This window comes from Mixophyes fleayi, chromosome 2 (genome assembly GCF_038048845.1).
Source record: "Mixophyes fleayi isolate aMixFle1 chromosome 2, aMixFle1.hap1, whole genome shotgun sequence".
Lineage (NCBI taxonomy): Eukaryota > Metazoa > Chordata > Amphibia > Anura > Limnodynastidae > Mixophyes > Mixophyes fleayi.
The window spans coordinates 234484130-234510008 of record NC_134403.1 but is presented as its reverse complement, the minus strand read 5'-3'; the positions used below and the strand labels follow the sequence as shown (position 1 = coordinate 234510008).

Sequence of the window (25879 nt, the reverse complement as noted above, 5' to 3'; positions counted from 1 at the left end):
GAGGAGTGTGGGCTGGCGAGTTCAAGGTGAACCTCGTCTTCTATGGCCGTTATATCGACGATTTATTTATTTGAAAAGGGGTGAATCACGTGCACGGTCTTTTGTAGACTATTTGAATGTGAATGATTATCACCTTAAATTTACGTATAAATACCACAGAACTGAAATGGAATTTCTTGATTTATCCCTTCTAGCTACAGATTGATAACACACCAAGTTTTTGCCTAAAGACCAATCAGGATATGAGAGTTATCCATATAGGTGCACCTATATATTTTGTGGTTTTTATATTATTATAGTCATCATGATGTTCTCAATAGTGTTTGACATTGAGTAGTGGTATCACAGAATTTGTGTTTTATGTGATTTTAATAAATTCGATTTTGAATATCCACAGTGCTTTAACAGTTCATTGTGACTTGAGACACCATTGCAATTTTGCTTTTCTATATGTGGTTTTTGAGGTTGCAGACCTCGTGCATTGGTGTCTCTTGATTGCTACCATATTTAACGCCAAGGGAATTTTGTTTGTTTTTTATTGTTGTACCGTGTAGCTAGGAAGATAGATGGGGATAGACCAGCCTGGGAACAAGTTCAACTGGTGGTACCACGGGGCGTCCGTGCGCAACTAATGTCAGTTGCCCATGAAATCCCTATTGTGGAACACCAGGGAAGAGACCGAACACTGAAGCACCTGACACAGAACTTTTTCTGGCCTGGAATGTCTGATGAAGTTAGGCGCAGTGCAGTAGAGATGTAGTGTAAGGGGGTAGGTGCAGTATTGTAGAGGGGTAGTGTGAGGAGGAAGGTGCAGTGCTGAAGAGGTGTAATGTGAGGGGGAAGATGCAGTGTTGTAGAGTAGTAGTGGAATGCTGTAGGAATGCAGTGTGAAGGGGTATGTACAGTGCTGTAGAGGTGTAGTGTGAGGGGGTGTAGTGCTGTAGTCTGAGGGAGTAGGTGCAGTGCTGTATACACTGAAGCGCCTGACACAGAACTTTTTCTGGCCTGGAATGTCTGATGTAGTTAGGCGCAGTGCTGTAGAGATGTAGTGTAAGGGGGTAGGTGCAGTACTGTAGATGAGTAGTGTGAGGGGGTAGGTGCAGTGCTGTAGGAGTGTAGTGGGATGGGGTAAGTGCAGTGCTGTAGGGGTGTAGTGTGATGTGGTAAGTGCAGTGCTGTAGAGGTTTAGTGTGTGGGCTGTAGTGTTGTAGTGTGAGGAGGGTAGGTGCAGTACTGTAGAGTAGTGTGAGGATGAAGGTGCAGTGCTGTAGAGGTGTAATGTGAGGGGGGTAGGTGAAGTGCTGTAGCGGTGTAGTGTAAAGGATATAGTGTAGAGCTGTAGTGTGAGGGAGTAGGTGCAGTGTGAGCGGGTAGGTGCAGTGCTCTAGTGTGAGGGGGTAAGTGCAGTGCTGTAGGGGTGTAGTGTGAGTGGATAGGTGCAGTGCTGTAAAGGTGTAGTTTGAGGGGGTGTAGTGCTCTAGGGGTGAAGTGTGAGGGGGTTTATGCAGAGCTGCAGAAGTGTAGTGAGGGTGGTAGGTACAGTGTTGTTGTGTGAGGGGGATAGGTGCAGTGCAGTAGTGTAAGGGGAGGATGAGTGCAGTGCTGTAGGGTTGTAGTGTGAGGGGGGTAGGTGCAGTGCTGTATAGGTGTAGTGTGAGGGAGTAGTGTAGCACTGTAACGGTGTAGTGCAGTGCTGTAGAGGTATAGTGTAAGGGGTAGCGCAGTGCTGTAAAGGTGTAGTGTGAGGGGGTAGGTGCAGTTCTGTAGCGCTGTAGAGGTGTAGTGTGAGGGGGTAGGTGCAGTGCTGTAGAGGTGTAATAAGGGGGGTAGGTGCAGTGCTGTAGTGTGAGGGGGTAAGTGCAGTGCTGTAGGGGTGTAATGTGAGTGAGTAGGTGCAGTGCTGTAGAGGTGTAGTTTGAGGGGGTGTAGTGCTGTAGGGGTTTGGTCTGAGGGGGCAGGTGCTGTGCTGTAGAGATGTAGTGTTAGGAGGGTAGGTGCAGTGCTGTAGAGGAGTAGTCTGAGGAGGAAGGTGCAGTTCTGAAGACTTGTAACGTGAGGGGGTAGGTGCAGTGCTGTAGAGTAGTAGTGGAGTGCTGTAGGGGACAGGGGCAGTGCTGTAGGGGTGTAGTGTGAGGGAGGGAGGTGCAGTGCTGTAGATATGTAGTGTGCGGGGGTAGGTGTAGTGCTGAGTAGTGAGATGGGGTAGGTGCAGTGCTGTTGGGGGTAGGGGCAGTGCTGTAGAGGTGTTGAGTGAGGGGGAAGGTGTAGTAATGTGGGGGGGGGTGTAATGGAGCACTGTAGGGTTGTACTGCACAATGCACTTTCTCCTCCTCCAATTGTGCCATGTTACCTTCCTGTACTGTGCAGAGGAGGTCATTTGACGCCAAAGTCGGCTGCCGCTCTTCCGATAAGCTGTGCAGGCTATTGACAGCATCAGTTATGTCTGTAATGTTAAGTCTGTTTACATTTACCAAATATTGTTACCCAAAATATATATAGCTCAGAATTGACATATATATAAAAATATAATTATTACATGACGTGGGAGAATTCAGTTGGAATGTAAAGACAATATGTACATGATGATGGTACAGAGAAGTTTCCTCCCGCGTCAACCAGTGATGAATATATAAGCAGACTTTATTCTGTTACACTTTCCCCTCTTATAATGACTCCCCTCCCTTGAAAAAAATCATAGAACTTAAAACTACCTTAATTATGGATCCCTGTCCTTTATATTATTATTATTGTACAGAGATTATATCTTCCACATCAGTGCCTCCCCTGCTCTTTCATTTTTGACAGAGGAAAATTAACCTATCAACATGTTTTTGGAGTATGGAAGAAAACCGGAGCATCCGCAAAACACATGGAGAACATACAACCTCCACACAGATAGGACCTGATTGGAACCGGACAAATGATCCCAGCGCTGTGAGATGGCAATGTTAACTACTGTGCCACCCTATGTATAATGCTAAGTACTGTACCACCTTATATTTATAATGCTAATCACTGTGCTACTGTGCTAAACAAATACCTACAAAGTAAAGTTTTAATCCATGATCTCCGCTCTCTGATCATATCCTTGCCAGAGCTTCTCCCCCTGACACTATATTCACTTATGGTGTAAATGTATCAAAGTCCGATTTTTTCAGTTTGTAAAAATCGCAGCAACCCGCGATTTTAGTCCAATATCTCTCAAATGTATCAAGCTGCGATTTTTACCCTGATTTTCAAAATCGCTGGTAATTTCTGGCGATTTGCTGCGATGTCAAACACTCCCGTAATAGCTAACTCTCCTGTGATGTAGCAGCGAGATTACTAAACACATCACTGTTACACTGCCTGTTATACACTCCCGGCAGCTGTCAAAAGTGTAAAGATAGATGAACGTTAAAAAAATATAAAAAGCGTGGGGTCCCCGCTCTATTCACTATTAACCCTATGTCACTCACCGGACCGTGAGTGCCTCTACGGTGGTGCGTGGCTCCCTAGCCTTTCTGCCGGCACCTATCTTGAACCGCGGCCGTCCACCATCCTGATGGACTGCGCATGCGCAGCACCCAAGAACTCTTGTGACTGTTGCTTTTAATCTAATTGGTTGATCAGGCAACTCTCCCTATTTAAGGCACCTGTGCTCATTACCTCATTGCCTGATCTTGAGTCTCATTCCCTGTGAGTCTCTGAAGGTGTCTCCTGTGTTCTACTAGTGTCTTCAGTTTCCTGCTGATTCCTGTTCTACTCATCGCTGGTCTCCATACCCGCTACTGTCTCCTGTGTACTACTAGTCTCTTCAGTTCCTGTGGATTCCCTGTGCTACTCATCGCTGGTTTCCATACCTGCTACAGTCTCCTGTTTCCTGCCTGTGTCCTCAGCTGGACTCTGATTACCGGATCTACTCACCTGTGGTTCCTACACTCGTCTCTGCCGTTCAGCGTCTCTGCAGTCCCTGCATCTTCCTGTGGACAGACTACTGGATAGCGGTATGCCTATCTGTTATTGACTTTCTACGTTTACTCTGCATATCCGCTAGGACAAGTTTCTACTCTCAGCAGCAGTATCCATACCCGCTGTCGAAGTCAGCAAATTGGATAAAGTCATTTCATTTAAAGTCTAGCAAACTTGGTTGTCTTTGTCTGAAAAGATGCGTACGGTACGCATCGACGTACAAGGGCACGCTACGGCGTGAAAGGGCGTATGCATCCACTACACGTGGCAGCAACAGTAATTGGTCTTTTACCATACATTCGCACAAACACGCATACTTATAAAATAGTACACATTAATGGTAGTTGCAACACATAGTCAGTTATGTCGAAATATAGTAGTATTTATATGTTATATCAGAGTTACATGCATATTAGTGAAATACACGGACCGGGTTGAAGGAATAACATCATGAGTGGTATCGTAATGAACCTTGTTACATATCCTACTGTTTGGTTCACTCTGCGAGGGAATCGCAGAGTGCATACGCAAGTTATGAATAATAGGGAATTATGAACTACTTAAGACTAAGGAATCCTGGCGGGAAGAGCAGAGCATACCCCCTGCAGAGACTCCCTCCTTTGGATTCCTTAGGATGAACCAGCCAATGATTGACGACCCCTTGGACATTCCTTAGACCCAGACCAATAGATGCAAGCTATACCATCTTCATTGTATTACTGTATTTGATTGTGTATATAAGCAGCAGCTTGTGATCCAGAGTGCAGACATCTTGTCCCCAGACTTCAGGATTGAATGACTGCACTGGATCCAGAGCGCCTGCGATAAGTAACGGCTGTATTTACTATTACTCCGCTTGAGCATATTATTCTACTTATTGCGAATAAATCTTTGTGCTTTGGAAACACAAATCGAGGTTCGACAATCGTTATTGGTTAGCGACAATACGCACATAACACCGCTATAGACTGTTATTGTTACGCTGCATATCTGTTTAGAATTAACCGTACTACTCAGTCGTTATATGCATAATTGTGATTGACTATCCTTTATTGGCCTGCATATCTGTGCTGAGCAAGTCTCTACCAAGCAGCGCCACATACCGTTATAGACTTTGCTGGATACGCTGCATATCTATTGGGATCAAGTTCCTCTGTGTCTGCATCCTATTATCCTTTGTATGCCTACACTCATCGACACCTGTACACATCCTCTAAGCAGTGGTACAACTTGCTGTACGCAGACCACTGACTTCCCCGCTACCTACCTGTACCTGGACAAAACTTCTCACCATAAGCAGTGGTACAACTTGCCGTACGCAGACCACTGACTTCCCCGCTACCTACCTGCACCTGGACAAGTCTTCTAACCATAGCAGTGGTACAACTTGCTGTACGCAGACCACTGACTTCCCTACTACCTCCCCGCATCTGCTCACATCCATCCTGATCTCCGTGTTCAAATCTGCCTTTCCACAATCTCAGCTAGTCGCTGACTCATTGACCAAGATTGCTGCAAGTCACTGACTTTCCTATTCTTTATTGGCATTCTCTCTACATATTCTGTGATATATATTCCGCTAGTCACCCTGCTACTAGAGGACCGTTGTGTTAACTTCACCACTCTGGTAAGCCCAGTCATCTGGTGAATTCCTGGGCAAGACTCCTAGTGCCCGTGACACCATAGTGCTGCCAGCCTACTGCTGATTCCGTGAAAAATTTGCGTAGGGTCCCCCCGATTTTCACAGACCCAGCACTAAGTAAACCAACCAGGGTTGGTAGCACTATAGCAGCGGGACGCACGGCAGGGTTCTCCCTGCCATAATGACAACCAACCCCAGGCTGTTCAGTGCTGGGCTGGATTCCCTAGGGAGTGGGGTCCACCGAAAAAATCAACCCCCCTCTACGGACACCCAGCCCAGTGCTGAAAGCACTAGGGCTCTTCCTATACCCGTGGGCGGTGGGTGTAGGGTAATAAATGGCGATTGTATAGTTAAAATAACAAACAGACGCCATTTTGTTTTGTGGACCTAAAAGTCCCAGCCAACCAGGTTGCCATAAATAGTGTGGGCATGCTGCTACTTGTATAACTACAAGCACCAGCATACCCATGACAGCCAGGACATGTTGGCACTTGGAGAACCATAAGTGCCAACATGCCCTGACACCCAGGGCTGGCTGGGACCTGTAGTTTCACAAAAGAAAATGTTTCCAAAACCACAACACCCTCATTAAAACCACATCCATTTAATAAAAATATTAAAACCCCAATAAAGACAATAAACACCCTCATTGATACCACATATTTTTATTAATAATAATAAATGCCCAGAATACTCACCACTGATGTTTTCATCTGTTGTCAGCAGCTTTTAATCCAAAAATGGCTGTCAATTAAGTCTCCGATAATTATGTATCCAAAGTCCGGCTTGTAAAAGTCCAAAATAAATTTGTAATTTCCAAAGGCTGGCTTGAAATGTCCAAAAAGTATTTGTATCCAAAAGTCCCTGCTTGTAATGTCTTCTTTTCTTCTTGGGCAAAAAGCCCACCTTGTTGCTTGCAGTCTTCTGATCTTATTGGCCAGGGGGGCCCTCTTGTTGCTTGAAGTCTTGAAGTCTTCTTGTCTTCAGCCAGGAGGGCCCCAGATTTGTAAGATCCATGATGGACGATGCTTGCTTGAGAAAAAATAAAAGAAAGATGAGAGCCGCCGCAACCAGCTTCTACACAGTAGAAGCTCCGATGCGCAATGAGCTTAGCTATTTTTAGGTCTATTTATAGTATTAGGGGTTTCCCACGAGAGAGTGGGAAAATCCCCTAATACTATAAATAGACCCAGCACACACCTCTTTCTGACATGCGCAACATTATGAAATCCCCTATCTTTAAAATGGGGCATATTTTACTAAATTGTAAAAAAACTGTAAATTTCTCTGAATTTTAAACCCTCAAAGGCACTCCTCAGCCCTAATAACTATCTTCCAAAACAAACCCCAAGGGCTAGATTTACTACTATTTAGTACTTTCTACAAAATGATAGCTAGAATCTGATTGTTTGCTATAGGCAACATCCCCACTTTTTCCAAACCGCAGCTTAGTAAATCTAGCCCCAAGTCTTTAAATGCCCTGTACATCTAGTTACGCTCTCCCAAAAAAACAGAAAAACTGACTTTTGCAAAATAGTAAGTGGAAAAAAACGGCGAGATTTTGAGGTTCAGATTATTCCTAATTTGTCATTTTGTATTCTTTTTTTCTGAAATTTGGCATGCGGCACCTGTGGACAGGTCCATTCGCATGCCAAATTTCAGCTTAATTGCTTTAATACGTTTTAAAATGTAGACCCTCAAACACCATGCCCCCCCCTCTCACAGATTTATAATGGCGGAATGTTGTTCATTAGATGCAACCTTAATATAAGGGCACTACTGTGCACTTATAATCAAGGCCATCTTTTCCATTGGGCACGATGGGCAGCTGCCCGGGGGCCCCATAGCCAGGGCTCTTAATGAGAATAAATAATCTTGCAAAAGAAAAAAACCTGCAAAAAAACCTTCAAGGGTCACTGAGCAAGTGCATCTATCTATCTCTATCTGTATATATCTATATCTATATCTAGGGGCCCTGGTGCACTGCTTTCCCCGGGGGCCCATAATGTTGTTAAGATGGCCCTGCTTATATATATATATATATATATATATATATATATATATATATATATATATATATATATATATATATATATATATTATAGATGTGCACTGACCCTCCTGTTTCGGTTTCGGGTTTCAAAACCGATGTCGGTTCTAACTTCTAACTCAAATTCGTGTTTCGACTTTGCTACCGGTTTTGTCGAACTTTCGCAAAAGGTTTTGGGTTTGATTTTGATCTGGATTTAATGTAAAAAATTTAAAAAGATGGTAAAATAATGTCATTTTGAGCTGGTGTATATTACTATCTATAGCACTAACATTCATTTCCAGTCTATTTTCTAATGATCCCTTCACAACGGTCCAAACTCTAAAGTGTCTTATTGAAGGATTTTATATCTTTGCCATCATTGCATTTGCTTTCTATGATTCAATTAAAACAAGAACAATCTGAATAGTGTTGATATCTCCCTTTCATTGCATCCAAACCTTCTTTGCATGTTCAGACTTACTATTACTGTAATTGCATAAATAAATAACCACACGGACACCAATGTAAATTTCTTATTTAAACAAAACACTTCTTATTTAAACAAAAATGGTGGCGGAGAGAGCAGTGTGAGTCAGCTAACAACTAATAGCAAACCAAAAAGATTGCCATTACACCACTGGTCCCAGGATATAATCCTTTACGATGCTACAGCTTCCTAGTAATTGTCATAAGCTTATAGAAATAGCAGGAGAGGTCTTTACCTATAGCAGCCGCCTTTCCCGTAGAGTTAGAATCACTCACAAGTACTCGAATGCCCCCAGGACTTAGTAGTAGTACTCAACATAGTAAAAGCTTATGAGCACGGAGATGGTAGACATGGTGCTAAGAGCATGTCTCCCACATCCATTCAGAATGCAGAAATAATTTAATTTAAAAACCACATGCCTTTTACCAGCTGGGAAACAGCCTAGCATCAGAGTGAGTACACCACTTCTTGGAGACCTCCTCTGCTACAAGTCTCAGACAGTCCACTCCAGGGGTAAAATGTTCATAACTCCCCTGGTTTAATTCAGAAGTTCATTACGGCACAGAACATAAAAGGAAAGCAAGATAGGAAAGCCCTGCTCTCGGCTACCAATTGTTAGGTCTGTCTGATCACGTTACCTGAGAGGCGGGGAATTCAAACTTCCCCACTATTTAGTCTTCACTCTGACACTCTCCTGTGTCAGAGCAACAAGTGTACTTAGCGTCTGGCTGCTCCTGATTCCTATGCTTTTCCTGTGCACTTCTCCCTGTGAATACTGGCTAACTTTCTGTGTACCAACCCAGCTTGTCTATTTAACCTTGCATTTCCTCAATGCCTGCCAACACGCACTGGCTGAATTTCTGTGTACCGACCCGGCTTGTCTGATTAACCCTGCATCTGCTCAATCCGTTTTTCAAAACTTTATGAATTCAATTTTTCAGGATTTTCTGTACCACTTTGTAGTCATCTACCTGGACAATATTCTTATATTTTCTTCCGATATATCATCTCATCGTACACATGTCTCCTTGGTACTTGGCTGCTTAGGTCAGTACCAGTTATATTGTAAGCTAGAGAAATGTCTCTTCGAAAAAGATTCTCTTCCCTTCTTAGGCTATGTGGTGTCCGGCTCTGGTCTGCTCATGGATCCCAAGAAACTGAAGGCAGTGTTGGAATGGCCTCAGCCAGTTGGACTTAAGGCGGTGCAAAGGTTCTTACGCTTCGCCAATTACTACAGACAATTTATCAAGAGCTTCTCATCTTTAATAGCACCCATCACTCTCTAACCAAGAAATCCGCCAATTCTAAGTCCTGGCCTCCAGAAGCGGTCGAGGCTTTGTCTTCACTGAAAAGAGCCTTTACTTCTGCCCCCATCCTTTCTCAGGCTGATCCTACATTTCCTTTTTTCCTGGAAGTCGATGCATCTTCGGTTGGCGTAGGAACCATATTATCTCAAAGTGACTCCTCTGGGAAACTCTCTCTGCGTGGCTTATTTTCCCGGAAATTCTCTGCCTCTGAGAAGAATTATGGCATTGGGGACAAGGGGCTTCTTGCCATGAAGTTAGCTTTGGAGGAGTGGAGGCATCACTTGGAGGGAGTTATGTTTCCCATAACCATATACACGGACCACAAGAATCTCCTTTACCTTCAAACAGTATCTTGTCTCAACCCCATGTCAGGCCAGGTGGTCATTGTTTTTTCTCTCGTTTCAACATGATCATCACGTTCAGGCGAGGTTCCAAGAACAAAAATGCTGACGCTCTGTCCCGTTCTTTCGACTCTACCGATGCTGTGGAAGATTCTCCTAGACTTGTTCTGGATCCGAAATGTATCATGGCTACCACCCCTACTCACCTTGTTCCCCGGGGGAAGACCTTGGTCCCTTCCCACCTACGTTCTAAGCTTCTTAAATGGGCCCATGCTTCCCGATTTGCTGATCATGCAGGTATCCGGAAGACCAAGGAATTTGTGTCACGCAACTACTGGTGGCCATCTATATTGTCGGATATACAAGACTTCGTGGCAGCATGTCCTACCTGTGCTCAGAATAAAGTTCCTCGACAAGCTCCTTATGGGTTATTGCATCCGCTTCCCATTCCGGATCATCCTTGGAGTCATCTTTCCATGGATTTTACTACTGACCTCTCCGTTTCCAAAGGTTTCTCCATAGTTTGGGTCCTTGAATGGCTTACCTTCTGCTCCTGCCTTGGCACAAATTTTTGTAAGAGAGGTTCTCCGTCTTCATGGTTGACCTGATGTGATTGTTTCTGATCGTGGAACCCAATTTGTGGCAACATTTTGGAGGGCATTTTCTCGAGTCTGTGGGATCAAACTGAACTTCTCCTCTGCATATCATCCCCAATCCAATGGCCTCACCGAAAGAACCAACCAAGAGCTTGAAAAGTTTCTGCAGTGCTATATCTCTGCCAAATATGATGACTGGGTTGATCTGTTACCTTGGGCAGAGTTCGCTCATAATAATCACGCTCATGAATCCACGTGTATGTCCCCTTTCTTTGCCCTCTAAGGATTCTATCCCAAAATCCCTCCTTTTCATGATCTTCCTCCCTCGGGTGTTGCTGCCGTTGACTGCCTCCTTCAAGATTATTCCTCTAGGTGAGAATCAGTCAAACGTAGAGTGTCCCAAACTTCCGCCACTAGTAAAAAATCTTTTGACAAAAGGAGAAGACCTACACCCATTCTGGCGACAAGGTTTGGTTATCCACCCGGAACCTCCGTTTATTGGTGCCTTTAAGGAAGTTTGCTCCTCGCTTCATTGGACCTTTTAAAATTTTGGAATTGTCTGATTAACCCTGCCTCTGCTCAATCCCTGGCAACACGCACTGGCAGACCTTCTGTGTACCGAACCGGCTACAGTTCCTGACTCCTCTCGTGTTTGTCTCCTCGTGCCTCTCTACTAGACAGCAAGGTACGTCTGGCTTCTTACTTCTTACAATTAAGCTGTTTAATATCCAGCTAGGCGAGGCCTTTTACTGTGTTCCCAGAACCGTTCGCCTTACTACTATCTCTCTACCACACCAGTGGGCTAACCTAGGGGCCGCGACCTGCGGGCCTCCAGCAGCTAAAACAATCCCGCCTTGCGGCAGTTCTTGAAGAAGACCGGGGGGTCTGTTAGACTCCGCTCCCTGGGAAGGCCAGTGCCAATACCGGTTGGTAGTTGTTTCCAGTAAGACGTAACACCAGTGAATGCTCTGACAATGTATTGTGGTCCTAATCTTTTAATTTTTGTAGTATGGGTACAGGACACCTTTGTCTATTTACTTTCCAAAATGTCTAACTATATTCATTCATACCAGTGTCCATACAATGACCTCTGGATGTTAATTTAATTACAGTGCTCCCCGGCTGCCTGTCACTAGCCGGGATGCAGCGGCAGTATGAGGAGTCAAGGTAGCTGTGGCTTCAGAGTGAGTGAGTTCTTGGGGACCACCTCTGCTGCAAGTCTCAGGCAATCCCCGTTACCCCGGGGTTGGGCGAAGCTTACCCCGAGGAAATTATTTTTCCACCGTCCCTCCCTTATAAATGTTTACGACTCCCCTGGTTTAATTCAAAAGGGAAGTATTATGGCACAGAGCATATAAGTAAAACAAGGTAATGAAAACCATGCTCTTGGCAAACGATGAATACTCTGGCAATGTGGCTTATATTTTAATTGATGTACTATGGATGCAGGACATATTTAGTCTCTCAGCATTTTGTTTATATAACCACAGAAAATTAGGTAGTTTGTATAAAGTTTCAAATTAAGTGTGTGCATAGCGTTTCAACATTTTTAGCTCTTGCACCTTACACTAAATTTGTTGTTGTTGTTTAATTTAGCTAATGGGCTTGCTTCAGTTGGTGGCATTGCATATGACATTTTTTGGCAGCCGCTGCAATGTGTACATAAGGTCAAAAATGCCCAGAAAAAACCCTCAAACAAAAACTCCCTTTATTAAATATAGATAAAAGTATTGTAAAAAGAAGAGGCAATATATAGTATTTTTGGAGGGTCCAGCTGTGTGCTGACCCTGACAAACAGCCTGTTACTCACCCGACTGTGAGTGCCATTTCTCCTGTGTTCAGGAACCGTGGCCGTCCGCCATCCTGAGGGTCTGCGCATGTGCAGCCCTTATTAAACCTTCAGTACCTGTTGCTTTTAATTGATTGGATGATCAGGCAACCCTCCCTATTTAAACCACCTGTGATCATTACCTGGTTGCCTGATCTTGGAGTCTCATTCCCATGAGCCTCTGAAGGTGTTCCTGTGTTTCCTCGTGTATTCAGCTCCAGCTGATTCCTGTTTACCGCTATTGTGGTTTCCAGACCACTTCAACTCTCCTGTGTTCATCGTGCCTGCACTCAGCTGATTCCTATCTGCTACTACCACCGGGCTCCTGTCTGCTTCAACTCTCCTGTGTTCATCGTGTCAGCTCTCCACTGATTCTTATCTGCTACTGCTCCCGTATTCGAGACCGTCTCTACTCTGCTGTATTCAGCGTGTCTCCTCTCCGCTGCCTTCGCTACTACTACCGGATTCCAGACCGCCTCTACTCTCCCGTGTTCAGCGTGTCTTCTCTCCGCTGCCTCCGCTACTATTGCCGGATACCAGACAGCCTCAACTCTCCCGTGTTCATCATGTTTCCAGTTTTACTTACTACTGCTTCCTGAGTATTGCTTCGTTGATACTGGATTACCTGCCGTGCGCTGCACCTACCTGATTACCGCTTCCATCCTCCAGTGGTCTCTCCTCCTGCCGGCCTTCAGCCGTTCAGGTATCCCTGCACGTCTCTCTTGAACCGCGGTATGCATACTTTCCATTGACTTTGCTTTTGTATTGCATATCTGTCTGGACTGTGTTGTGTTCATCTCCGGAGTCTACTATCCAATACAGCTATTGTTACCATTGACTTTGTTTCCTATTACCTGGATTGCTATAGTGACTTTGTATACTTCAAGCAGCGCTTGTCAGTTATTATTGTACTGTGGATATCATCGTGGGATCAAGTTCGGTGTGCCCCGTGTATTCTCTGCATTACATTCATCTCCTCGTGTCCCTCCTCACATATATATAGCAGTGGTACAACTTGCTGACGCAGACCACTGACTCCTGTTTCCCTGTGACACCAGTTTCAAGTATCCTCTCACATAAGCAGTGGTACAACTTGCTATACGCAGACCACTGACTTCCCCGTTACCTACTTGCACCTGGAATCCATTCCTTCACTATAGACAGCGGTACAACTTGCTATACGCAGACCGCTGACTCCCACTCCCTCCTCGTTACTCCTGGACATTCCTTCTCACTATAGCAGTGGTACAACTTGCTATATGCAGACCACTGACTCTCCTCACGTTTACTTGTCCATCTGGTTCCTCGTGTACATACATCTACTCATTACCAGTTGCTGCTAGTCATAGACTTTCCTTGAGCATTCTCTCACCATCTGCTGATTCTCCTGTTCCGTTGTCACCCTGCTACCAGAGAACCATAGTACCAGCTATATTACTCTGGTAAGTCCATCATCTGGTGATATCCTGGGCAAAGACTCCTAGTGCCCGTGACAGTAAGATCAGGCCATGACAGACCCAGGTGCGGAACCTACAGCTAAAGAGATGCTACAGTATCTGGTTACCCGTATTGAACAACAGGATGTTCGCCAACAACAATTGCTGCAATGTTGCCAGGCGTTAGCCTCCCAAAGAACGTCTGTGCAAAATATCACAGCTACTGTTGATGCTCCTGTGCCTTCCTCCTTTTCCCCAGTGCTATCCCAGGTGTCTACTGCTTCCACGCTACACCTGCCTACTCCTTCAAAATATGATGGAGACCCCAAAACATGCAGGGGTTTTCTAAATCAATGCTCAGTTCATTTTGAGCTTTAACCTCACAATTTCTCTACTCATCATTCCAGAGGGGCCTATCTCATTTCCTTGTTTTCCGGACAAGCTCTCGCATGGGCTTCCCCTCTGTGGGAAAGAAATGATCCATTATTACAAGATAGTGCCAAATTTATTTCCACGTTTCGAAGTGTATTCGATGAACCTGGTCGTGTTATTTCCGCTGCATCCAGCATCCTCCGTCTACGTCAGGGTTCTCGTACTGTAGCCCAGTACGTCATTCAATTTTGGATATTAGCCTCTGAACTTCAGTGGAACACTGAAGCGTTAATTGCCGCCTTCTGGCAGGGGCTTTCTGATAAAATTAAAGATGCACTGACTACTCAAGAATTACCTACTTCTCTAGAAGATTTGATTTCTCTTTGCCACCGTATAGACATGAGATTTCGTGAAAGAGAGTCTGAAAAAACAACTTCATTTAAAGCACCTCTTCGCTCAAGTCCTCAAGTTCGCCCAGTTTCATCTCCGGTGATACCCATGGAGATAGGTCGCTCCAAATTAACTTCAGAGGAGAGGGACCGAAGAGTAAAAAATAGACTTTGTATCTATTGTGCTGATTCTACTCATATGCTCAATTCATGCCCTAAAAAAATCGGGAAATGCCATGCCCTAACCAGTTCTGGAGAGGTGAAGTTAGGGTCCCTGGAGTCCTCTCCATGTTCTACGAAATTAAAAGTTTGTGCTTTTGATGTTATGGTTTCCTTTGCTACCAAATCGTTCAAGTCCCAAGCACTTATTGACTCTGGAGCTGCAGGAAATTTTATTTCTAAATCCCTCGTGAATCAATGGTCCCTACCAGTGATTACTTTGAAAATACCTATTACTGTGACTGCTATCGATGGATCACGCATTATTAATGGTCTCATCACCCAGAGTACGTCTCCAGTAACCCTTCAAATTGGTGTATTACACCAGGAAGAAATTTCATTTTTAATTCTTCCTGTTACTACCAGTCCGATTGTATTAGGCCTTCCATGGCTTCAACGTCATTCTCCCCAGATTGACTGGCACACTCCTCAAGTTACATCTTGGGGGCCTGAATGTCATCATCGTTGCCTCTCTCAAGTCGTTCCTCTCAAAATACAGCAATCCTCCATTTCACCTTGTTCACCGGGACTTCCTCCTCAGTATGCTTCTTTTGCCGATGTATTTGATAAAATTCAGTCTGAACGTCTTCCTCCTCATCATTCGTGGGACTGTCCGATTGATCTTCAACCTGGCAAGACTCCTCCCAGGGGTCGTGTGTATCCACTTTCGTTACCTGAAACTCAAGCTACATCTGAGTACATCAAAGAGAATCTCCAGCGAGGATTTATTCGACCTTCTACCTCTCCCGCTGGAGCAGGGTTTTTCTTCGTAAAAAAGAAGGATGGGTCATTACGTCCTTGCATAGATTTCCATGGACTTAACGCCATAACTAGAAAAAATCGGTATGCCATTCCATTAATTTCTGAGTTATTTGATCGTATCAAGGGAGCCCGAATCTTTACCAAGTTGGATCTTCGTGGTGCCTACAATTTAATTCGAATCAGGTCCGGTGACGAATGGAAAACAGCTTTCAACACCAGAGACGGGCATTATGAATATTTAGTAATGCCCTTCGGGTTATGTAACGCCCCCGCTGTTTTCCAGGGTTTCATTAATGAGATCTTCCGGGACTTGTTATATGTTTGTGTCGTCGTCTATCTGGACGACATATTGATCTTTTCGCAGGACCTGCCTTCTCATCATCAACATGTGGCAGAGGTCCTTTCCAGACTCCGGAAAAATTAATTATTCTGCAAGTTAGAAAAATGTTCATTCGAGTTGCCCCAGATTCCATTTCTGGGATATATTGTCTCCGGAGTTGGTCTTCAGATGGATCCAGAAAAGGTGAATGCTGTATTACATTGGCCTCAGCCAACTACTCTTCGTGCAATTCAGCGTTTTTTAGGTTTTGCCAATTACTATAGACGCTTCATTCAAGATTTTTCCTCGATTGCATCTCCTATTGTGGCCCTAACTCGTAAAGTGGCCGATACTAAACAATGGCCCTCTGAGGCCCTTCAAGCCTTCCAGTTTCTCAAAGAGTCCTTCTCCTCCGCTCCTGTTCTTCGACAGCCTGATGTGACGCTTCCCTTCTTCCTAGAGGTAGATGCCTCTAATGTTGGTTTAGGAGCCATTCTCTCCCAAAGATCGGAGCAACAAAAGTTCCATCCTTGTGCCTTTTACTCTCGGGGTCTTCTGCCTGCGGAGAAGAATTATACCATCGGGGACAAGGAGTTGCTGGCTATAAAAGTAGAATTAGAGGAATGGAGATATTTGTTGGAAGGAGCTCGTCATCCTGTGACAATTTTTACTGATCATAAAAATTTGTCATATTTACAGTCTGCTCAATGTTTGAATCCTCGTCAAGCAAGATGGTCTCTTTTCTTTTCTCGTTTTGAACTAATCATAACCTTCAAACCAGCTGCGAAAAATAAAAAAGCAGACGCCATATCTCGAGCCTTTGTGACGTCCTCAGACGTTGAAGATGGTCCCAACCACTCTATATTAGACCCCAAATGTGTTTCTCTGGCTGCTTCTTCCACTAAGGTGCTACCATTTGGGAGAACCCTCGTGCCTCCTGCTCTTAGGAAGAAAATCCTTTCGTGGTTTCACTCTTCTCGTTTTTCTGGACATTCTGGTGAACGCAAGACTTTTGAAATTCTTTCTCGAAGTTACTGGTGGCCTTCTATAAGGAGAGATGTCAAAGATTTTGTGGCTGCTTGTGAATTGTGTTCCCAGTTCAAGACTCCCCGCAGAACTCCAGCGGGTTTGCTTCAACCACTACCCATTCCTTCCAAGCCGTGGACCCATATTAGTATGGACTTTGTTACTGATCTTCCTCCTAGTAAAAAGTGCAATACTATTTGGCTAGTGGTGGACAGATTTTCGAAGATGGCACATTCCGTTCCTTTGACCGGTTTACCTTCTTCATCTACTCTGGCTGATTATTTCATCAAAGAAATCTTCCGTATTCATGGATGTCCTTCCGAGATTGTTTCAGATAGAGGAGTGCAATTCGTTTCCAGATTCTGGCGGGCCCTCTGTAAGACCTTGGGTATCCGATTATCACTCTCATCCTCCTACCATCCTCAATCAAACGGACAAACCGAAAGAGTCAATCAAGATCTTGAGACTTTTATAAGGATATTCTCTTCAGCTAACCAAGACAACTGGGTAGACTTGCTTCCATGGGCTGAATTAGCTTATAACAACATGTATCATGAATCATCTTCTAAAACTCCATTCTTTGTGGTTTACGGTCACCATCCGTCTTTTCCGGAATTTCCTGCCCTCCCTCCCACCCAAGTCCCTGCTGTAGAGACTGTTTGTCAGACCTTCAAAAATATTTGGTCTCAGGTCAGAACCTGTTTAAAGAAGACATCTGCCAGATATAAGTCTTTTGCAGATAAAAAGAGACGGGCTATTCCACCACTTAAAATCGGAGATCGTGTATGGTTATCAACCAAAAATATTCGTTTGAAGGTCCCATCTATGAAGTTCGCTCCTCATTTTATTGGTCCATATAGGATCATTCAAGTGATAAATCCAGTTTGTTTCAAACTTCCACTACCTAAGAACCTTCGTATTTCCAATGCCTTCCATGTGTCTTTGCTCAAACCTCTTATCATCAACCGTTTCTCGGTCCCTCCTTCAGCACCTCGGCCAGTTCAAGTTCAAGAGGAGGACTTTGAGATTACTCACATATTGGATGCAAAAATTTTGCGAGGAGTTCTTCGTTTCCTCGTTCATTGGAAGGGCTTTAGTCCTGAGGAGCAGTCATGGATTAAAGCAGAAGATCTCAACGCTCCAGCTCTTCTTAAGAAGTTTTATTCCAAGTTTCCGGACAAACCCGGTTCCAGGTGTTCTGTGCCCACCTTTAAAAGGGGGGGGTACTGTCACTCACCGGACTGTGAGTGCCATTTCTCCTGTGTTCAGGAACCGTGGGCGTCCGCCATCCTGAGGGTCTGCGCATGTGCAGCCCTTATTAAACCTTCAGTACCTGTTGCTTTTAATTGATTGGATGATCAGGCAACCCTCCCTATTTAAACCACCTGTGATCATTACCTGGTTGCCTGATCTTGGAGTCTCATTCCCATGAGCCTCTGAAGGTGTTCCTGTGTTTCCTCGTGTATTCAGCTCCAGCTGATTCCTGTTTACCGCTATTGTGGTTTCCAGACCACTTCAACTCTCCTGTGTTCATCGTGCCTGCACTCAGCTGATTCCTATCTGCTACTACCACCGGGCTCCTGTCTGCTCCAACTCTCCTGTGTTCATCGTGTCAGCTCTCCACTGATTCCTATCTGCTACTGCTCCCGGATTCCAGACCGTCTCTACTCTGCTGTATTCAGCGTGTCTCCTCTCCGCTGCCTTCGCTACTACTACCGGATTCTAGACCGCCTCTACTCTCCCGTGTTCAGCGTGTCTTCTCTCCGCTGCCTCCGCTACTATTGCCGGATACCAGGCAGCCTCAACTCTCCCGTGTTCATCATGTTTCCAGTTTTACTTACTACTGCTTCCTGAGTATTGCTTCGTTGATACTGGATTACCTGCCGTGCGCTGCACCTACCTGATTACCGCTTCCATCCTCCAGTGGTCTCTCCTCCTGCCGGCCTTCAGCCATTCAGGTATCCCTGCACGTCTCTCTTGAACCGCGGTATGCATACTTTCCATTGACTTTGCTTTTGTATTGCATATCTGTCTGGACTGTGTTGTGTTCATCTCCGGAGTCTACTATCCAATACAGCTATTGTTACCATTGACTTTGTTTCCTATTACCTGGATTGCTATAGTGACTTTGTATACTTCAAGCAGCGCTTGTCAGTTATTATTGTACTGTGGATATCATCGTGGGATCAAGTTCGGTGTGCCCCGTGTATTCTCTGCATTACATTCATCTCCTCGTGTCCCTCCTCACATATATATAGCAGTGGTACAACTTGCTGACGCAGACCACTGACTCCTGTTTCCCTGTGACACCAGTTTCAAGTATCCTCTCACATAAGCAGTGGTACAACTTGCTATACGCAGACCACTGACTTCCCCGTTACCTACTTGCACCTGGAATCCATTCCTTCACTATAGACAGCGGTACAACTTGCTATACGCAGACCGCTGACTCCCACTCCCTCCTCGTTACTCCTGGACATTCCTTCTCACTATAGCAGTGGTACAACTTGCTATATGCAGACCACTGACTCTCCTCACGTTTACTTGTCCATCTGGTTCCTCGTGTACATACATCTACTCATTACCAGTTGCTGCTAGTCATAGACTTTCCTTGAGCATTCTCTCACCATCTGCTGATTCTCCTGTTCCGTTGTCACCCTGCTACCAGAGAACCATAGTACCAGCTATATTACTCTGGTAAGTCCATCATCTGGTGATATCCTGGGCAAAGACTCCTAGTGCCCGTGACACAGCCTTCTTTACATATAGATTTAACTGAAAGACCCTTCCAAAATGTAAATGTATTGAAAAATACAAAAGATTGTACTATAATAATATACAGCCTTTTTTGGGGGCGTGAAACTGCTGCTGAATCTAACAGGCAAAACCCAGTTTTTTTCTAAAATATTTCACTTGACACTGCCCCACACAAGATTAGTTTCACTAGAAAAACTTTCAAGCTTAAAAGAAAGAAATCTGTTTGTTTTTTAGATTCTGCTGCTAATAGTCTGACAGCAAAAGCACTGTCTTTCTCAAAGAATATACTAGTAGTTAATTCAGAATGAGATCTTTGATATCTATCTAACTCAGTCTGTATAATATACTGTCTACTACTATTAGATATATGCAATGCAATGCATAAACAACAACCAGGAGCCACTAGTCTGTGTAAAGTGTATATAAGATTGAAATTGAAATTGATCAGCAAACAATTGAAACTGACTATTCCCTACAGAACTGCTTTACAATAATGACAGGATTCTATTGCTTTCCTATGACTTTGGTTCACCTCTAACGTTATTTTATCAACAGAGCACCACAGCTAACCTCCTCCCGATATGCTGTCTTTTCTAAAATGGCACTGAAGAAAAGGAGGAATGACATTTCAACGAGATCTGAGTTTGGTAGGAGAAACCGAGTCATGACTCGGTTTCGCTCAGATTCCCAACGTCGGATTTCGGGAGCTTTCAAGTAATCCAAACTGCTCATCTCTAAGATATATATATATATATATATATATATATATATATATATATTAGCTAGCAAAGTTTAAATTGTATCCTTTTTGTGCCACTTTTGTTTTTCTTGTTTTGTTATCTGTGGACACATGTACATGCTTTTGCATTTTAGCTGCTGGCTAGCATGGCACAAAGCATTACTTTGCATTGAACCCTGTATGCTTTTGGGTCACTTGTCAAGTGTTACATGGCTGAATGTGGAATTATTCTCAAAATAGCTATAACAGTGAGAAAGATTGAGATTTCAGCAATAATGAGATTGCTGGGCACTACTCACTGTAGAGCTTATTAAATAATTTCTTAGATAGGTTAATTCTATGTGATGTTGAATACTTTCGTGTCAAAAAAGACAAAAGTAGTATAGGAGTGATACCTTTACTGGCTAATCAAAAGAAATTTTTATATTTGCTAGTTTTCAGAGGACAAAGGCCCCTTCATCAGGCTAGTTTACAAATGTATGGCTGAGAAAAGGACACAACATTTAAGAGATGTTAAATCAAGCAATTTATACAGGGGGAAGGGATACATCATTAAGATAAGCTAAAGTAATAAAACAGAGGTTTTTGTTACGGATGGAAGAGTGAAAGCCCTAGGAGTTCAGAGATCTGGGGGTAAATGTATCAAGGTCCGATTTTGCCAGCGTGTTAAAATCGCAGCAAATCGCGGGTGTTAAGTCCCAAACTCATCAAATGTATCAAGCTGCGATTTTTACCCTGATCTTCAAAATCGCTTTTCATCTCCGGCGATTTGCAGCGATTTCAAACACTCCCATGTTTGGCAAACTCTCCTGTGTTGTAGCAGCGAGTTGTATACACATCACTGTTACACTGCGTGTCATACAGCTGCCGGAGCTCCGGCAGCTGTAAAAACTGTAAAGGATAGATCAAAGTGAAAACCGATAGTGGTGAAATCACCTAATACTATAAATAGAACAACCGCAATGAACTAAGCTCATTGCGCATCGGAGCTCCTAGCTAGTAGGAACTCCGCTATGCAATGAACTTAGTTCATTGCATTAGGTTTATTTATAGTATTAGGGGATTTCCCCACTAGTGTGGGAAAATTACCTAATACTGTAAATAGACATAGCGCAATAAGCTAAGCTCATTGCGTAGCGGAGTTCCTAGCTAGCTAGGAGCTGTTTGCGGCGGCTCCTCCCATTTGCTATTTTTCTGCAATCAAGACAGAAGAATCGTGGGAATTATAAATATGGGCCCCCCCTGGGTGAAGAACAGAAGACTTCAATCAACAATGGGCCCCACCTGGGCAAAGAAATGAACAGATTACAAGCAAGGACATTTGGAAGTACAAATTACTTAGGGACAGGGGCAAGCCGGACTGTTGGAATTACAAATTTCTTTTGGACTTTGTTAAGCATGGACTGTTGGATACAAATTTATTTTGGACTTGGTTTACAGCCATTTTTGGATTGAAAGCTGCAGACAAAAGGAGAAAACTTCATTGGTATTAGGGAATTTATTATTTTTCATAAAAATATGTGGTATCAATGAGGGTGTTTACTGTATTTATTGTGGGTTTATTATTTTTAATAAATCCTAGTGGTGTTAACAAGGGAGTGGTGGTTTTGTAAACATTTTCTGTTGTGGAACTACAGGTCCCAGCCAGCCCTGGGTGTCAGGGCATGTTGGCACTTGTGGTTCTCCAAGTGCCAACATGCCCTGGCTGCTGTGGGTATGCTGGTGCTTGTAGTTATAAAAGCAGCAGCATTCCCACACTATTTAGGGCAACCTGGCTGCCTAGGACTTGTAGTTCCACAAAACAATATGATGTCTGTTTGTTTTTTTCACTATTTTTCGCCGTTATTATCCTACTACCCACAGCCCACGGGGGTAGGAAGAGCCCTAGTGCTATCAGCACTGGGCTGGGTATCCCTAGGGGGGAAGCCCGCTTGTTTTTTTTGGTGGACCCCACTCCCTAGGGAATCCAGCCCAGCGCTGAACAGCCTGGAGTTGGTTAGTCATTATGGCAGGGGGACCCCTGCCGCATGTCCCCCCTGCTATAGTGCCTCCAACCCCGGCTGGTTTGCCTAGTACTGGTTCCATGAAAATTGGGGGGACCCCACGCAAAATTTTTCCCCGATTTTCACGGAACCAGCAGTAGTCAGGCAGCACTAGGGTTAAGCATGAATAGAGGGGGGACCCCACACTTTTTTTTTATACTTTAATCTATTCTTTACAGTTTTTACACTGACAGGCAGTGTAACAGTGATGTGTTTATATAACACACTCTGAAATCCTAGGACTTTCACTCTTCCATCCGTAACAAAAACCTCAGTTTTATTACTTTAGCTTATCTCAATGATAAGCTCCCTGTACAAATTGTTGATGTAAATTTTGTGCCCTTTTCTCACTCATTCATTTGTAAACTTGCCTGATGAAGGGGCCTCTGTGCTCTGAAAGCAAGCAAACATAAAAATGTATTTTGGTTAGCCGATAAAGGTATCACGGTACTGCAATAACATTTTTTATTTTTTTTTGCTACACATTTAGGTAGGTTAACAAATGTTTCACTATTGAATTCTTTATGAATAGTTTTTTTTTTACTAGTGTCAAATCTTTTTAAAATTCATAACCTAATAAATGCCCTTTAATATGTCTCCTTCTTTAATCGGGTAACTTTCAGTGTATATTATCTTGTGAATATTTAGGCTCTCTATACAATCATGTCCAAAGCCATTGGGTGGTTCTTAATCGCCATCGACATTATTTGTAAGGCACCTCAATATTCTGCAGCATCAGACTGTCAGTGTTACAAATCATACAAAATACAATCACATTTAAAAAGAGAACAAGCACAGATGAGGTAGACAAAGGTTGTGCAGGTGTGAGACAAAGGGTAGTAAGGGTCTTACAGTCTTAATGCACTGAAATTGAGCCAATTTAGTATTAATACATTTATGCACAACTTCTACTAACTGTTTATATTTTCTTATTTAAACAGTTAGTAAAAGCTGTGCATAAATGTATTACTTCAGAAAACACATGAGTGTCTCAGTTTTTTACACCAGCACTCATAAGATGTAATAGTCTCAGTCGGTGGTAGTCACTTTAACGGTGCTGATAACACCAACAGTGACTACCACAAACAAAAACACAGGAAACTCACTTGCTCGACTCCTAATAAATTATCACTAACCTTAACAATAACAAAACAAGTCCCTGACAGTGTGCTAAGAAATCACTATCAACAGTAATAACGGCAGCCTGTTTTGCCGTAATTTTAAATTGCGACCTGTATTTCAGTATTTTTAAAGTGGCAATGCCGCTTCTAATCGGAGCTAAGTCTTACACTTAGGCTTAGCGTTAAGAATAGGGTCAGGGTTAGGGTTATGGTTAGGGTTAGGAATAAGGTTAAGGTTAGGGACCCGGCATTGCCACTTTAAAAATACTGATATACAGGTCACAATTTAAATTGACATCAAAACAGGCTGTCGCTATTACTGCTGCTTAGCACACTGTCGGGGACTTGTTTTGTCATTCTTAAGTTCAGTCAGCATTTATTTTATTGAGTTTCGTTTATTTTTTTTATCCTACTGCCTGTCGTTTTTATCACCTCCGTAAATTCGTACCCCACCCGTCTCAGGCATGGTAAATTTACAACAGGTCAGTCATCTATATGGGAATATGCGTCGTTATGCCTGTCAACTAAAATTTATAGATTGTATTTGTCCTCTTGCTTACTGAAATAGACACCAGTGGAACAATGCCTTCAGTGGCTGAAAAATGGTTAAATTATTACATAAGGAAAGCAATACAGTTTGAATAAAATACTATTTGGACTTGGGAACTCCTATATGTTATTGGTTAAGCATAGTTCTGTGAGGAGTTTGTATGTTCTCCCTGTGTTTGCGTGGGTTTCCTCTGGGTGCTCCGGTTTCCTCCCACACTCCAAAAACATACTAGTAGGTTAATTGGCTGCTATCAAAATTGACCCTAGTCTCTCTCTGTCTGTGTGTGAGTGTATGTTAGGGAATTTAGACTGTAAGCTCCAATAGGGCAGGGACTGATGTGAACGAGTTCTTTGTACAGCGCTGCGGAATCAGTGGCGCTATATAAATAAATGATGATGATGATGATGATGATAGTTCTGCGAAGCACATATTTATATTTACATGTCTATAGTTTTATAATATTGTTTAAGAAAAGTTGCCTTTTACTTCATATCCCAAAAAGAAGATGTATGAAAAAGACAGCTTACTGTGATGTTTCAAGAATTTCTACTATAAATTCAATAGAAAAGAAAACATGCTTCTTACCTTGGGCTAGTGTTAGCGTTTTAGGTTGATGGTGGTGCTCAGTTGCGATAGTAACAGTGTTAACAAGGATAATAATTATAACAAGCCAGTAGAAGAATCTGGACTTCACAAGAGCACGACTCTTTCGGCGAAGTAGTCTGTGCCAGTGACGCCACTGACGGCTAAGGGAGCGGGAAAAAATATACAGATCAAACATACTGTGTACATGTAGTATACTTGTCAGTTTAAATGTTGCATTTTTCTAATTTCGGTTCTCACTCACAAAAAGGCAATACATTTGTTGATTCCCTCCATGTCATACAGACTGTCAGTTTCTGAGCCACGCTCCTCTAACTGTGAGAACCCTAAAAATAAGAAACGAGGAAAAGTGAAGACAAGAACGGAGACTTCTCTTTTATATGCTTATATCCAGACCCTCACCGTCTCCTGGTTCCATATCTGGATCCATAACTTCTGCATGAGTGATCCAGTCCAAATAGCCCTTCAAATCCTCATCCATTGCCTGCTGTTCCCGCAGTTTTTGGAAAGCACCCCGAGATTTGGCTTTCTCACGCTCCTTTGTAAACTCACTGCAGAGAAAAAAGACCCAAAAGAAAGTCAAAAGAACACAAAAAAACAAGCTGATAGTGAAATGAGACATAAAAAAGGTCCAAATAATGATACACTATGTCAATGCTATAGAGATGACCAAAATCTTCAAAACTATTCCAGAGAATATCCCATTCTACACCTGGGTATAGAATTTTATACTTTTCTTCTGCAAAATTTTGTCATGTAAGGTATTCCCTTTATAATTGTTTTGTCCTGACCTCCCTTATTATAGCCCATGTTTATAGACCTATTTAGTCCACAAACAAAATCTATAAATACAGTACAGAATGTCATTCTGCAGAATAGCAAAGCAATAACGGAACTTGACGAATGACTCTTTAGAACTTTGAACCTCTGCAAAATGTATCAGTTCTGCAACAAAATTCAATTTCTGTCACAACTTTGCTCATCTCTAGAGTGTAGTAATAAGTCACAAGTTATACCCGCTCAGTACTCCAAGCACCAAATTGAGGACAAAGAAGGAACCAAGGAGGATAAGGCTGACAAAATAAATCCAGGGCCATTCATTGCCAATAGCATCATTAACCTAAAAGAGAACAAAAAAAAGGTTGTTGTAAAAAAAAAAAGGACAATTCAAACTTATCCATACTTGCCAACTCTCCAGGAATGAGCGAGAGACTCACAAATTTCAAGAGTATGCATTTTACAAATTATATGCAATTTATTTAATCAAGCAATGACTAAAACAAAGAAGGATTTAATCTGATAATTTTATGATTATGGTAAAAAACGACCAAAAATGCAGACAAAGCCCCAAACCATTTAG

The 25879-nt window shown here is 43.2% G+C and overlaps 1 protein-coding gene across 1 annotated transcript in view; it reads right to left on the bottom strand.

Moving 5' to 3' along the window:
• CACNA1S (calcium voltage-gated channel subunit alpha1 S) overlaps positions 1-25879 on the bottom strand; it is a 451977-nt gene that overhangs the window by 292851 nt on the left and 133247 nt on the right. Inside the window, exons 8-11 of the mRNA XM_075195636.1 lie at positions 25536-25639; positions 24922-25070; positions 24764-24845; positions 24502-24662 (exon numbers count right to left, since the gene is read on the bottom strand). Coding sequence (XP_075051737.1) covers positions 24502-24662; positions 24764-24845; positions 24922-25070; positions 25536-25639 — 496 coding nt within the window. The remainder of the gene's footprint in view (positions 1-24501; positions 24663-24763; positions 24846-24921; positions 25071-25535; positions 25640-25879) is intronic.